Source organism: Carassius auratus, chromosome 40 (genome assembly GCF_003368295.1).
Source record: "Carassius auratus strain Wakin chromosome 40, ASM336829v1, whole genome shotgun sequence".
In the NCBI taxonomy this organism is placed as follows: Eukaryota; Metazoa; Chordata; class Actinopteri; order Cypriniformes; family Cyprinidae; genus Carassius; species Carassius auratus.
In genome coordinates this window covers 10439797-10455192 of record NC_039282.1, presented here as the reverse complement: position 1 = coordinate 10455192, position 15396 = coordinate 10439797, and the positions used below count along the sequence as shown (strand labels likewise).

The following is a 15396-nucleotide window of genomic DNA, read 5'->3' as shown; positions in this document are numbered from 1 at the left end:
TTACTATGATAAATTGTTTGCACCTGCAGTCCAGGAACATTTAAAAACTTAGAATATTTAAAAATTCACTTGGAGACATTTATAACAATATTTATATGAACAATATTACTGTTTAGCACTGTATGTATGTCAATCTGTTTATTTTAGTTGAGACTAAAATAAATAAAAAAAGTTAATAAAAAATGTGCATTAACTTTTTTAATACATGCATTTTATTTAATATTTAAGTTAATAATTTTAATCAATTTAAATATAAATGTAATTCAAATTTTTGATAAAAAAAATCTAAATGAAAAATTCTTCATCAAATAAAATGTAATATATAATGTAAAATAAAATAAAAATATATGTTTTATCAGATTTTATCCATGTGCAGTTCTTAAAAGTTTGTGGAATTGTTCTGAAAAAGACAATAGGAAAGGACCATTTCCCTGCCCTGGGGCTCATACATACTAAGGGAGCTGACTAAGACACACCTTCACACCAACATCTTAGAAGAAAAACATCACAAGTGCATGTGATCCATTGGAGAGAGACAGGAGCCCTTCAGACAAACCTCTGCATCGATCTGTCACTCACACTGAGGTCTGCACAAGAAGACCGAGGGCTTTAAAACCACCCGACTGAGGTACTGCACTCCTGCCTCAACACAGTATTGATCAGCTGATCTTTAGCTACCTGCTGCCCCTCGTCTACACACTCTCACAAACACACACACAATGACAACACCAATGTGCTGCTGTTATACAACAGTTCAGTATGCCCTGTTCCCAGTCTCTAAGAAAACACTCAAGGGCAAAAAAACAAAAAAAAAAAAAAAAACACATGCTGTAATTATTATTATTATACAATAAAATGCTCTTCAGCTGAGATGCAAAGTTATTTGAGGAATCTTATTCTAAATAGGGACATGCACTTTTAAGATCATCTGAATGATGGAAGGATTCTTACCTGCATCCTTTCCAGCATGTCGAAGAACTCTGCCGACTGGAAAAGAAACATAAATTGAGATTTATGGTTTTGTGTTGATATTTACATCAAACATCTTTTTTTTATCATTATCTGAATCAATAAAGAAACAGTGGTTAATACATTTTGACAACTAATTTCTACTTAATACTATTTTCTTGTGGCTACAATTCTGACCAACACGAAGAATTAAATAGTTATTTTCATTTTATAGTTGATAACAGATGAATGGCAGATTCAAATTCTAAAAAAAAAATTCTACATAAACAAGAGGTGCTCTGGGATGCTTTTTAAAACATATTAAAGACTTGCCAATGTATATTGGACTCTCAAACCTACACACCCAACTCCCACAGTCTGATCATATCTAAAACCAAGTCAACAACTACAGACAATAGAGTAAAGCTCAGCTGTGCCATATTTGCCCAAATAACCTCGAGGAACTGAGACCACAACATTAACAGGACACATGAGCTTAACTCCTTAAACTCCTACTTAAGAGGAACACATCGTCCAAAAAGGAACAAGGCGAATGGATGTAATTTTTGGAATGGCATTAAACGTTTTGCAATGCAATGCCCTTTTGACATTTTTTTTTATTATATATTGAATATTGACAAATCTCACATGAGTCAGCAGTAACGTGCCTGAAGCTGTTTGCGCAAGCACATCAAATATAAAAACATAAGAGCTACATTATAAAAAATTGACTGTCTTAAATTATGCCTGCAGTGTCATAGTAAGGTTATAAATTGATGGAGCATATCTCCCACCACAAACTTTTAGTTCCATTGCTGTCTCAGACAAGATTAGCATCCTATCCTGGAAGCATACAATACAAAATATTATGTTGTCTTATTAAAATTGTATGTTTTACAAGAAATGTAGTCTTTCTACTTCAGATTTCACATTTAATTCAATGCTGTAAAAAAAAAGAAAAGATGCTGTATATTGTAATAATAAATAGCAAATGTAATCAAATTGAACTTTACTGTAAAATGCTGCCATCTCTTTCATATAAACACTTTAAACTATTGTTAACTTGAATATGAAAGGAGTTATAGGTATAAATAGACACAAATATAAAGCAGTGTGTAATAAAATGTGCATCTGGGACTCTGTCCAGGACTGGCTGATAAACTGATATAACATAAAGACTCAGACGTACTAGAATGAATGAATGAATTGCAGTGGTGCAGCTGAACTGTGCTGTGTCAAACACACACTAACAAGCCTCATCAATACTCACATCCTGCAGTAAACACACAGCGAATCTAACACCGCTCACATTAAGTTTCCCCCCCTTCACACGGCCGATCATACCTCTCTCCTCTGATCAGCTGTGCTCCTATATGCAAACACTTTCAGCAGCACAAAACAGGAAGAGGACGAGGTGCAAGTCTGCTTGGCACTGTTTTCTAGCTCTACACCCTAAAACTGGTCTAACCAGTATATGTCTATACTTATGAGTTTTTTGTAGTTCTGCTTTGTATTTGGCCTACAGCTGTTCGAGCCACAGTTCACAAGAGCTTATCAAGTCTACACACTTGCTTTCCTCCCTTTCCTCTTTTCTTCTTTAGACGCTGGGTTTACAATGGGAGTGGCCACCAACTGTTTGAACAACACATAAGTATATATCTTAAGGACAAGTACACATACTGATTAATATCTCCTAACTAAATGTATTGTGTTTACTGAAAAACACAGGTCTTAATGGCGTATTTGCACATTGTGGGAGTGTTCAGTGTGTTTGTATCAGGTTTTGGCTACAATGTTTGGACCAAATGTTCCCACAAGAATAGTTAAACCTGAATTGAGTACATTGTGTTGTGTTGTGTTGTGTCGTCTTAACGTTCTTTGTTATCTTTAAAGTGACTCGGTGTAGTCTAAGGACAAAGTTGGAATTGAAAACTTGTTACTGTATGTGAGTTATTTTAGGATTCGTACAGTACAAACTAAAGGCCCGTTCACGCCAAACACGATAACTATAAAGATAACGGTAAAGATATAGTTCGAAAAATCGTTCTCAATATTAAAGAATAGCAGAGTCCACACTACAACTATAACAATAAAGGCATAGAGAAACTGTATCGTTGGAATCATTTTCAGAACGATTTTTTTCCAGCTGATGAACGATACAAACATTGACATCCAATCAGAATCCATCCTGCTATAACAAGCTCGAGGATTTAAAGCGGCAGATGCACGTGCGCTCAGAATAAACACACGATATCATTGGCTGGTGTGGACGCTAATAAAGTTATCTTCAGTGTCACATGATCCTTCAGAAATCATTCTAATATTCTGATTTGGTATAAAAATATTTAGTATTATTTTAAATGTTGAAAACAGTTGTGCTGCTTACAATATCTGTGGAAACAGTGATACAGAAAGTTAAATTAATTTGTAATTATGTTTCTAACATTATAAAAGTATTTTCAGATCTTTTCGATCATTGTAATGTGTCATTGTGAAATAAAAGCCTATTAGCCTATTAAGATCTTAATAAATACTTTACTGAATTTACAACAGCTGCTCACAAGAAAGGCACATCCTATTTAAGCTATTTATAAATCCTCAAATCTTCCAACAACTAAGCAAAAGCCTGGAGACCTTAATAAATTTCAAGTATGATTTTTCAACAAGTGCTCTGAGCATCACACATTTAATCAGTCCTTATGAAAAACAATTTTCATAATTAACGCACTGGCTAACAGGATCATGACCTCTGGGATTAACTCCATGTCTTCTCATCTTAATATCATACCTGATGCCTCTGCCTCACACCCTCAATCTCTGCATAAACACCAAACTCTCCCTCCTCCTCTGATTTTTCAGCATGTGCGTCTTTCAAGGTGACATCGACTGTGCTCCGCTCACGTCACACAATCCATCTCTGAACTCAGTGTACCACTTTTAAACAAGACCGAAAATCTTTCCAGTCCCTCTCGAGGCTGTTTCAAATATACAGAGATAGTGATACCATGTTAACTCAGTGGGACCTTAATGCTCTGAAGAAAATGGATTTCTCAGTCCAAATGAATTACCATTACATTTAGAGGTAACCTTGAATAAAGCGCTTTACCTCAAACACACCGCATGAACCTTCACAGACAGTACCACAGGTTAATGTGTATGTCTAAATCAGTTAGAGGCATTATGAAATAGCATGCTGACATTTTTGTAGTGAAAGAAGGGTCATTTTATATGGCATGCTACAAAGGGCATTCTCAATTTCTCATGCTATTACAGCTAATAGAGGTTAATTCAGTACAAACGTGTGCCTGGGAGATGAATGCAGCAGATTTCAGCTAACAGCAGCTAATAGAGCTGTGTTCGTGTGTGTGTGTGTGTGTGTGTGTGTGTGATTGTGAGGCCAGAACACTCACCTTCATGGTGGGTGGTGCAGTGCGGGGAGGTGAGGGTGGACATTCTCCCAGAGGCACACTGGAGATGGTCAGCAGCTCTTGTTTCCTGCAAAACACACACACACACACACACGCACATGCACACACACACACACACACACACACACATATGCACACACAGTTAGCCTGGCGAATGGTCAGCAGTCATTACAGTAGAAGTCATGGTATAAGTCCTTAAATATTTATATAATTCATCTATCAGAAGACTTTCTATTGATTACTGCTTTTCCACTTTGTGTGAATAAGAGGCACACTGTGCATAAGTGACACCACTACAAAAATGTTTTTTTTTTAAATATAGTTTATAGGGAAAATAAAGTTGAGAAGTCACGTCCCAGGTTCTTAGAAATCCACTGAATTTAATTTTTTTTTTTTTTTGTAAAAAAAATATTATTATTATTATTATTTTCATGTTAATTATCAGTAGTATTATTTATGCATTTTCAAATAAATTGATAAACTGATGGTAAGAAGATTTTTTTTTTTTTTTTTTACATTTTTGTTAATCATCTAATACTGTATGTTTACTAAGCAGGTCTCAAAATGTTGAATATTTTAGAAATGTGGTTCCCTCAAAATAACACAGTTAGCCAGGCAGATCAACACACAGTTTTAACCAAGATATGGTAGTTTTGCACTTAAACAAAAGACTAGCTCTCAGACGTATAGATGTATACAAACACACACACACACACACACACACACACACACACACAAGGGCAGAGGGTCAGTGCAGTACCCTTTGAAAAAGTATACTGAAAAGAACATGGCCTCCAGAGACTAAGGTGAAAGACTCCAGGAAAAACTCAATAACAACAAACTCTTCTGTTTGCTTCGGTATCTGCACAGAGACATAACAAGAACTACTGCAGACAAAGGTGCTGCTGTAAAAAAAGACGTAGAGAGAAGAGGGGTAAAGGAGGGGGGACGAGGCGTGAAGTAAGCTGTAAGGCTCCAAACAGGAACATGATCGCATTTTAAAAGCGGTTCTTTCAGGCAAAGACAAATGAGAGAGGGGCTTCTTGGAATAAGAGGTTAAAATTAGTCAGGCAGACAAACTCTGGTCTAGAAAAGAAGTCTCAAGTGAGGGTCCATTAAAATCTTTCCTTACATTGCACCTCTGAGGGTCATTAAACTCCAAAAAGATTGAACACAGGAAGATTTGATAAATACATACTGTATTTGAGGCTGCGAAGGTTTCAATGAAAGATAAAGGAGAGTCATTTCAATCGGACAGGATGGAAACAATGACATATTTACTGAAAATATTTATACATAATATATGTGGAGATATGACTAGATTTAGTCCAAAGAGTCCTCGTTGACAATCCAGTATTTAAAATCCTATTTTTTTACCTGAAAAAAAGATGAAGTAATAGCAAAAAAAACTAAATAAAGAAATAAAGCAGAAATGTTTAAGCACTATTTCATATCAAATAACCATCAAATGTCTAATATTGATCAGAAGATTAAAAAAAATATATATAAAGAATATACAAATAAAATTCTTAATAAAAAATATATATATATAAATTATGCTAAATAAAATTATTTTTACTTAATATTTCTTAGGACCGTATCCAGTGCAGTGACAAAGCAAATTTTCTGTTTTATTCTCTAGAGGGTTTCAGCATGAGTAGATGATCTGGACATTACTAAAATATCAAATTAGATGGAGGGACAAAGTCAATGTTAATGTACTTTGTTAATGTGCATACTCCCTTTTTTCTTTTCCGAAATACATCCAGCACACAGAAACAGTTCAATTAGCCCAAAAGCCAAATGTGAGTGTGTGTCTGTCTGCCAGTCTTTCCGTTCATAATGGGAAACACTGAGTAAACATCTATTCCATCTAGCCATGACTGCAGCTGCTTGGGGGGACACGCTCCAGAACACCACGACTCCAGTCATGTTCAAATTCATCACATCTTTTTCCCAGCTGGGTCACCAGAACAATGCCAGCTGCTGGTGTGGGTCTAACATCAAGAGTACAAACAGATGGACAACAGTAGAGGCTGCTGTCAAAGGTTGTGTCAGTCTAACATATTTTGGTACAGATTTAACAAATTAGGCAGAAGCCAACATGGATTACGAAACATTCCTCATACTTAAAAAATAGTTAAAAAAAACTACGGAAGGTTACAAAAGATACAATCCAGAATATAGACACATTAAGAAACCTAGAAACCAAATACTGAAACCATAAGGGTGTTAAGTAAAAAAAATATTTTTATCTTATATTATATTATATTATATTATATTATATTATATTATAGTATATTATATTATATTATATTATATTATATTATATTATATTATATTATATTATATTATATTATATTATATTATATTATATTATATTATATTATATTATATTATATAAGCATAATGTATTTTAAATTAAATAAATAAATAAATTATACAATAAAATAAAAATGAGCAATGGGACCACACCTGTAGAAATTCTCTATTGCAACTAAAGTTCAAAGTTTGAAATAAATTAATACTTTAATTGAGCTAGGACACATGAATTGATCAAAAGTGACAGGGAAAAAAAAAACATTTACAATATTAGTTACAAAAGGTTTAGGTTTTGTTTCAAATAAATGTTTTTCAGTATTCATAATAATAAATGTTTCTTTAGCAGCAAATCAGCATATTTAACTGATTTCTGAAGGATCATGAGACACTGAAGACTGAGTAATGCATTTACAGGAAAAAAATTAAATTTTAAAATATATTCAAACATAAAACAGCAATTTAAAATTTTTATAATTTCTTTTTTTTTGATCCAGTGAAGGCAGATTTCTATTGAACACTAGTGTATGAATGATAAGTCTTTTTTATTTATTTTTTTGCAATGTGAATGCTGCAATCTGTTAACATGGGCACTGGAATACATATGCACTGCATTCATATGCAGTCTGAAACCACTGTGGCTTTAGAGCAGGGGTGTTAAACTCAGTTCCTGGAGGGCCGGAGCTTTAGCTTAGATTCAACCCTAATTAAACACACCAAGATTTATTGGATTAGCATAGCCTTTCACCTTTGTCATTTGAAAACATACATTTTTATGATGTTGTGACTTTTTAAATATTTTAAAAATTAATTACATCAACGACAGTAATTGTAGTTTCAGCTGCTGTGATAAGAATTTTTCTATTAGTAAAATATCTGGTAATCTGAACTCAAAATAGTAAACTTTTACAGACTTGAAAGTTCTGTAACTTGAATTTTAAAAAACTTAGTTTTCATAACTTAATAATTGTAGTTCTTCAAAACGTAAAAAATTAAGTTGATATCTTCAAATCAAAAATTCTGTGCAGTTCTTTTTTACAGTGTAACTTTTAAGCAAAGTTTCATTTTTGGTTGAAGTATTCCTTCCTAAAACTGAATGAAGACTTAACACATTGCACAAAGACAAACTGTGATCAAGATTTCATATGTTTAAACTCATAAAATGTAAATGAGAGCTGAGAGGTTTGCTGTGCCGTGCACAATGGAAAGATGAAAACTTAGAAATAGGATTTTTTTATAGCTATATGAAACTTTTTCCTGGTACTTGACTGCAGAGTACATTTACGATGCTTACAAATGAATAAAGCCTTACAGGCCAGAAACACAATTAACAATCACAGTAAATCACACTTATGAGTTACAGAGAATCTTATCAGCTCATAGGGAGAACTGGGAAGCTGCGATATCTCTATTTGGTTCCAGCATATTCTGTCTCCCTTCATTTCCAGTACACAGTTTCATCACAAGGCTGTATATCTGCCTCTTTGATTAGGATTGATTCAATTCTAATCACATCTGCCCAGTGATTATGATTATCTAATGTTTCCGGCAACATGCCTCATGCTTTGATTACACTCCAAAGAGAGAAAGACAACATACAGACTGAGAACTGAAAGTAGAGAACTGTAACACAGCCATCTTGATTCTGATTGGTCGAAAATATCGGCAGCAACCAATTTTCTTAAGAAATGTGGTCTTGTGTCACACTGTGGTCTCTTTTTTCTCACATAATAATTATAAATATTTATTTATTTATTTATTTATTTATTTTCCAAATTACACTTGTTTTCATTGCATTAAATTGATCAAAAAGTGATATTAGGTAAATTTATAATTTTACAAAAGATTGTTGAAAAATCAGCTATGCCATCGAAGGAATAATCTACTAACTCACAAAAATAAAATAAAATAAAATAAAATATTGGTGAGTTTATTTATTCAATTATTTATTTGGAAAGCACAGATACTGTTTACCCTGTTGGAGTTTACTTTGTGATACTGACTTTACATGATCACTTACTAATTAAAATAGGATAGGAGATGACACTAGACAGGAGGAAGGGAAATACTGCGGGAGGGTTGATAATTAAATCCTAATTATAAATGTTATTTTTGACCCATGAAAACCAATGATGAACTTCAACATTCCCTTTTTGATCATTTCAATGGCAAACTGTAGCCACATCACTGCAGTAATGGCCTTAATATTCAGCCAATTAGATTGTTACTTACCAGTGGCAGTGCGTATTAGTTCTGCTCGCATAAACTAATTTAATACACTCTTCTCAGGTTCATTGTTTTTTATTTGCTCATCTGATTCCGTGGCCTAAACATTATCTATAAGCTATGGTTACATGATTATTATGACAGCATCAAAGCTCTGCTTGTCGGCTAAACTGACAGTCCACATGCTGCTGAGATAGTCTTGTATCATTCTTCTTCCAGCAAGGAATAATGGGAAGCAATACCAGTGTCTTTTAAGTATGTTTATTCCTCAGATAGCAGTGGTCAGAGTGCTGCTTCTGTTGTACGATGATATGTTGAGGCTATTTATAGAAAGTGAGAAATGTGGACAGCGGCCAGTGTCCCAGACATGGTGTACCACATAGACACAAACTTTGTGTACACAAATTAACACAATCACAACTGATCCATATGTAAATTTAATTAAGAGATTATTGCTGCTGAAACAGAACATTTTAACACATAAAAGGAACAATCGATACTGAGTGCTGTTAAAATCCTCTCTGCTTTTACTCCCTGCTGTGATAAGAATTAGAGTGGCACACAAAAGTCGCTCGATAGGGCTCATTTAAAGGGCTATTTTTTTTTTTGTAAGCAAAGTATTAAAGTATTGTATATTGAATTTGTTATTGTGCTAAGAAAATGTGCTATGATTTTTATTTGATCAAATTCAAACGTATGCCTCTTTAACAGACTAATTCCCACAACAACATAAAATAGCAGCTGTCAACCTTTCTATGATCACTTAATGACACATCTGGCTAATTAAAAATAAACCTCTACAAACTTTGTTTGTAGAGGAAGCCGGTTGGCCCTTGGTTCTTTGCACCTGTTCTTAATTTTACTCTACCTGAGATTTTGTCTGTAGACAATCAATAACTCAATTAATAAAGCCATTCAGTCGAATTACACATTGGCAAGACCAGCCTCGCTTCTATGGCAACTGCTCAAGGGCTGACATCCTATCGCAGCAGCCTACAGCGAATAACTCTCAGAAGAACAAGAGTAGCAGTAAAGCAGTCAGGACTCAACTGTATGCATTTATACATGTTAATCATTCCTTTCCCACAGACTAAGACTTAAATGCAGTTTTTAGCTTTTGTAATAGAGGAAGTTCTGAGGATTATACAACAATCTAGACATCACAGTCAAAAATCTAACTCTCTTGTTTCCGTTCTCTTTTTTTTTCGTTTTAAGTTTAAGTTCATAATACTAAAATAAAAAATAAAATAAAGATGAAGTGTCACCAAGTAAATCAAGTAAAATTTTCCAGCTAATATTTTAACATATGTACTGTATAATACATTTATTTCACAGCATAAATGGGTTTTTATACAAGTATATATATATATATATATATATATATTATTATTATTATTATTATTATTATTATTATTATTATTATTATTATTATTATTATTACATTTAGTTCAAAATGTTATCTGTCATTTTTGTTGAAATTCCAAATTTAATACACTGTTAAAAAAAAAAAAAAAGTGATTTTCCGATTTAATTTTGAAGTTGTAAAGACTATTGGAGTGTGTTTTACACAAAAATAATATTTCAGTCTTTCTATTTTACAATTCAATTTGTTACTTGCCGTTTCTTTGTAACTATTTGTGAAATTAACTAGCAATTTCTGAGTAAAACATTAAAATAAAACATTATTTCTATGTAAAGTGACCTTGGGTCTGAGAAAGGCGCTATATAAAATAAACGTATTATTATTATTATTAGTAGTATAAAAAAAATGTGTTGCTACAGTATTTCCGAGAGAAAATTACTTAAATGTAAATCCTACATAAAATTTTAATAGCTGTTGTTATAATTTAGAAATTGGGACCCACACAGTAGGAACATCATATTTGGGCGACTGTGGCATCTTCACTTTTATAAATAGTATTACTTTAACTTATTATTATAGTATTACCATGCCATGCTACTTAGTGATACTTGGTAAGTGATTCTAAAATAAATTTTGGCTTTACAAATCAAACTCTACAACAAAACAAGAAAACAAAAAGCAGAAAGAGTACTTAACAAATCAGATAATAAAAACAAACCTTTTTATGTGTAATCCCTCTTTCCAACTGTCTGAATAAATCAAATGCATTCTCAAATCAGCGATGCCTTCCATCATCCATTTGACAGTTTTCAGTCCGAGTATTTTTTCGTTTTTGCCTCCAGCATGACTCTGAGAGCAACTTCTGTTTATTTGCCTTTGGACAAATTGGACAATTGTTCATTTTTGGAGGTTTGCCATATACAAAAAGTCCTAAAGAAGCCCCGTCTTCTGCCTAAACAAGCTACTCGGGACGAGTCTCAGCAGACCACCACAGGGGCTTTAAGGGGGGCTGGTGGTGGGACCTTTTGATATCACTTCCTCCATTAAAGCAACCTGTGCTCCTCTGGGGTTTTTAAATGCATTAATCCTTTGTCCATATTACTAAATCAACAGTCTAACAGGAGCCAAAAAGAGGATGCCATAGGGTTCTGGGAGAGCAAGAAAGAGAGAGAGAAAGGGGAAAAGAAAAGTGACTTCTAAAAATACCCTCCTCAATTCAACTGCTCTGTAAATAGGCTCAATACAACCTGCCAGTGAAACCGTTGTTAAGAGAAGAAACTGTCACCTCATCTATTCCACTTACTAATACAGCTCAATGAACCAATATACACACACAGCAGAAGATATGTTTTTATCTTGATAATGAGCGTCAGCTATACTTCCACCATATAAACGGTAAAACACTGTAACTACAGCAACAGTGAAGCTGGGAAAAAATGGCTTTCAGTTGAATTTTGATTGATTTGATATTAGTTTTCACACTCTGCTTACTCTGAATCAGAGCTTAGTTAAGCCAAACACATCTGTCACAAGACAGATCACATTCGAAAAGATTAGATTTTGTTCATATATCTTCCTTATTTATGCCCTGGATTTATTATTTTATAAAACAAATTTTGAAAAGCAATGCAAATCTTATTTATACATAAAATGAACTGAATACACAACATACAGTATGATCAACACCATATATATATATATATATATATATATATATATATATATATATATACATACTTAAAAAAAATAAAAATAATGGATATGGATACAAGATTAGTTTTAACTTTGTACACCACAACAGGTTAGAGTCATTCAAATTAAATTAAAGATCAAATGAGCAACACTAATGCAAAGTTCAACCAGATAATTAAAAAGACTTTTCCATTTTCTTCATTATGGACACACTTAATTGTTATTGGCTCTTTGACAAAATGACTGCGTTTTGCCTTTGTATGACAGTCTACTGAAAATCAAAAAATGTTCATGGAGCTTCAGAAGCATTATTCTGTCCATTTAATGATTCTGTTTAGCAGGACTGATAAGGAACATGATTGTATCATAATCCATCACTTTAACAAAGTGCTGCCATTTGAGCCTTTTACTTTGAGTTTTTATGACATACTGTGTGTATATCACTGAGTGTGTTCTGCCATTGTGCTGGCAGCTAGAGGTCTGTTTCACAGCCTCTTCTGGATGAAAGAGCCACATGTTTTTTCCTGGTACGGTACTCACGATGACTTGCTCTTACATTTAGAGACAATGATGCATCTGTGGTAGTGAATGAGGAACTGAACTGGAATCTCATCCTCTGACCTAAAGGACTTTGAGTCTTTGTATGTTTATAAGCGAGACAGAGGGCAAAATGTGACCTAGCTTAGCTTAATTTACCACAGCTGCTAATCAAATATACTTTCTCGACAACAGAAGGGGGGGGGGGGAACAACTGAGCAAAGAGGAAGTAAGGGGGGAGGGCACAGCGGAGGTGCATAGGGATCAAAATTACACGTGAAGAAGTGACATGATGAGGAACAGTGAAAAAAAACTAAAGTAAAATAAAGTGTGATGGAAAAAGAATGAGTCAGGAGGTCAGGGGCTGCAGGAGACAGGATCATGGGAGAAATGAGTGATGAAGGTGGAGAAAATTAGATTTCGGTGAAAGAAACAGGAAACCAGAACAACATTTGCTTTGGTGCTTAATGAACTTATGAAGAAATGCTTTGGCTGCTGCTCTCATCTCATAGCACTTGCCAAGATAAATGGAAGAGGAACATCATGTCAAATAAAGACTTTATTAATAACCAAAATAAAACTAGCGAAGAGAGACTGCAAACATCAAACATAATGCAAATATTATCAAGTTAAGCATTTTTGTCATGTTTTCCAGTAAATATGTCAAAAGTTAACAATGAATAAAATACATTTACTTGAGGATATTAAGATATTAAGACTATTTATTTAGAGAACATATAAAAATATAAACCACTGGAAATTAGTATGAAGCAATGAAACCTCTATTTATTTATTTATTTATTTATTTTATGTTTAATTAAGCTACAAAAAGTTCTTAAATGCTTAAAATAAAACCTCTTTCAAAAATAAAATAAAATGAATTACTATTATAAATTTAATTTTAATTACATTTTATTATAAAATTCATGAAGACATGTTATATTAATTATTAAATATATTCGGTCACACTTTATTTTAGGGTCCAATTCTCACTATTAACTAACCATTAACTATGACTTTTGCCTCAATTAACTCCTTATGTGCTGCTTATTAATAGTTTATAAGGTAGTTGTTAAGTTTAGGGTATTGGGTAGGATTATGGATGTCATGCATTATATGTACTTTATAAGCACTAATAAACAGCCAGTATGTTAATAATAGACATGCTAATAAGAAACTTGTTATTAGTGGGAATTGGACCCTATACTAAAGTGTTACCATATATTCTATTATAAGTCTATCTTACAAAAGTAGATTTACCTTGTTTTATAAATAATTGGATATTTTTACTGAAAATTACATTAAATGTCATTGTATTTTCAGAGAATGTATCATTAATCAACCCACTGGAAAATAGTATAAAGCACTGCACTCACTATTTCCTTTTTTATTTTATGCCCCAAAAAGTTAAACTTAAAGCTTTACAATAAAATCTGCCAATGAGGTAAAAACAAATAATAAATATGTTATACTGTATGTATGTATATATATATATATATATATATATATATATATATATATATATATATATATATATATATATATATATATATATATATATATATATATATATATATATATATATATATATATGTATATATGTATATATATATAATTTAAATACAAGACAAAAATATTGATTAAGAAAATGCTTTAAAAAGATCTTTTACCTACGCAAAGAATGTCTATCAACTCTAATCTAAGAACAAATTACACTCTGAAGTGCTCTTGAATCTTGCACCAAACCTTTAATTTCAAGATAAAACAATGCAATTACTACAGCAATCAACCTTTCGATTAAAACAATAACCTTCCTGACAGACCAAACTTGAAACAACCAACCATCAAGGTGAGTCCCGTTATAACATTTACAAATATGCCTCACTTATCATTCATTCAAACACATGAGATCTGAAAAGCCTGTTAGATCTATAGACTCTCTTCTCACTGAGTGCACATCTGAGCTGAAGAACAGGACAGGACTGATCTAGAGGGAATAAAAGTGAGGACTCCAGCTGGGCCGTCTCGCTGTGATGTCAGTAACCATGCCAGTTATCGATGAGATCTATGCAAATGGAGTCACACATGCAGCGCCTGCGAACACAAATCGCATTGTGTGGTTCCAAGCTGCAAGACTGCATCTGTCTAAAAGAGTGTGTTTTGGGTGTGTGTCAGTATGCAGTCAAATCAGTTTTAAATTAATGATTAATACAACGTTTACACTGGGGCCACTGCTTGGAATAATGATGCCAGTTGATACAGAGCAACACACTGGAGAAGCTGAGTAAATGATAGCTGAGAAATAGTTTCATGGTGGTCTCATCCTCTGAGATTTACTTCCACATACTGTACGATCTGACCTGCATGATCCTGACCAGGAGATATTAGTGAAAATCATATACCGCTCTGTCTCTTACGCGCTTTCTTTTTACTCTCTGTTTGTTTAACAGAGCTTTATTTGCTTGGATCTCTGTGTTCATGGACAGTTACACAGGAAAGAAAAAATACACTCTTCTTATTAATGTGCCTTAACTGTTTCTCTTAGACAGTAATAATATTAGATAAAGAGCAGGGCAGGTCACACAAAGTTTCAGAAGACTCTCAACTGTTACTGATATTATTAACTAATATTATTCAAAATTCTTTATAGAATTTGTTAATTAAAATAACATACATATTAAATAAATAAAAAAAAAAGATATGTTGCCGACTAAAGTTGAAGAACTAAAATTGAAATAAAAAAGCTTAAATATTAATATAAATAAAAAATATATATACAAATAAATAACACTAAAACAATGTCTCAAACTGTGCTGAGATTTGCCAAGTCTGTGATTAAATGAAACATTTCTCATCATATTCTTTCAAGACCAAAAATGCAAT

The 15396-nt window shown here is 33.0% G+C and overlaps 1 protein-coding gene across 11 annotated transcripts in view; it reads right to left on the bottom strand.

Annotated features, from left to right (window-relative positions):
* The window catches only part of LOC113058543 (rap1 GTPase-activating protein 2-like), a 55208-nt gene that overhangs the window by 15533 nt on the left and 24279 nt on the right, over positions 1 to 15396 (bottom strand). For 9 of the 11 annotated variants that reach the window (XR_003278003.1, XM_026226529.1, XM_026226531.1 and 6 more), the window contains 2 exons: positions 4359 to 4443; positions 952 to 987 (listed from right to left, as the gene is read on the bottom strand). Coding sequence is in view for 10 of the 11 variants with exons in the window: in XM_026226529.1 (XP_026082314.1) it covers positions 952 to 987; positions 4359 to 4443 (121 nt within the window). In the remaining variant the exon portion in view is untranslated. Of the gene's footprint in view, positions 1 to 951; positions 988 to 2292; positions 2408 to 4358; positions 4444 to 15396 lie in introns of those variants that run through there. The other 2 variants (XM_026226533.1, XM_026226532.1) reach the window with 2 other exon arrangements.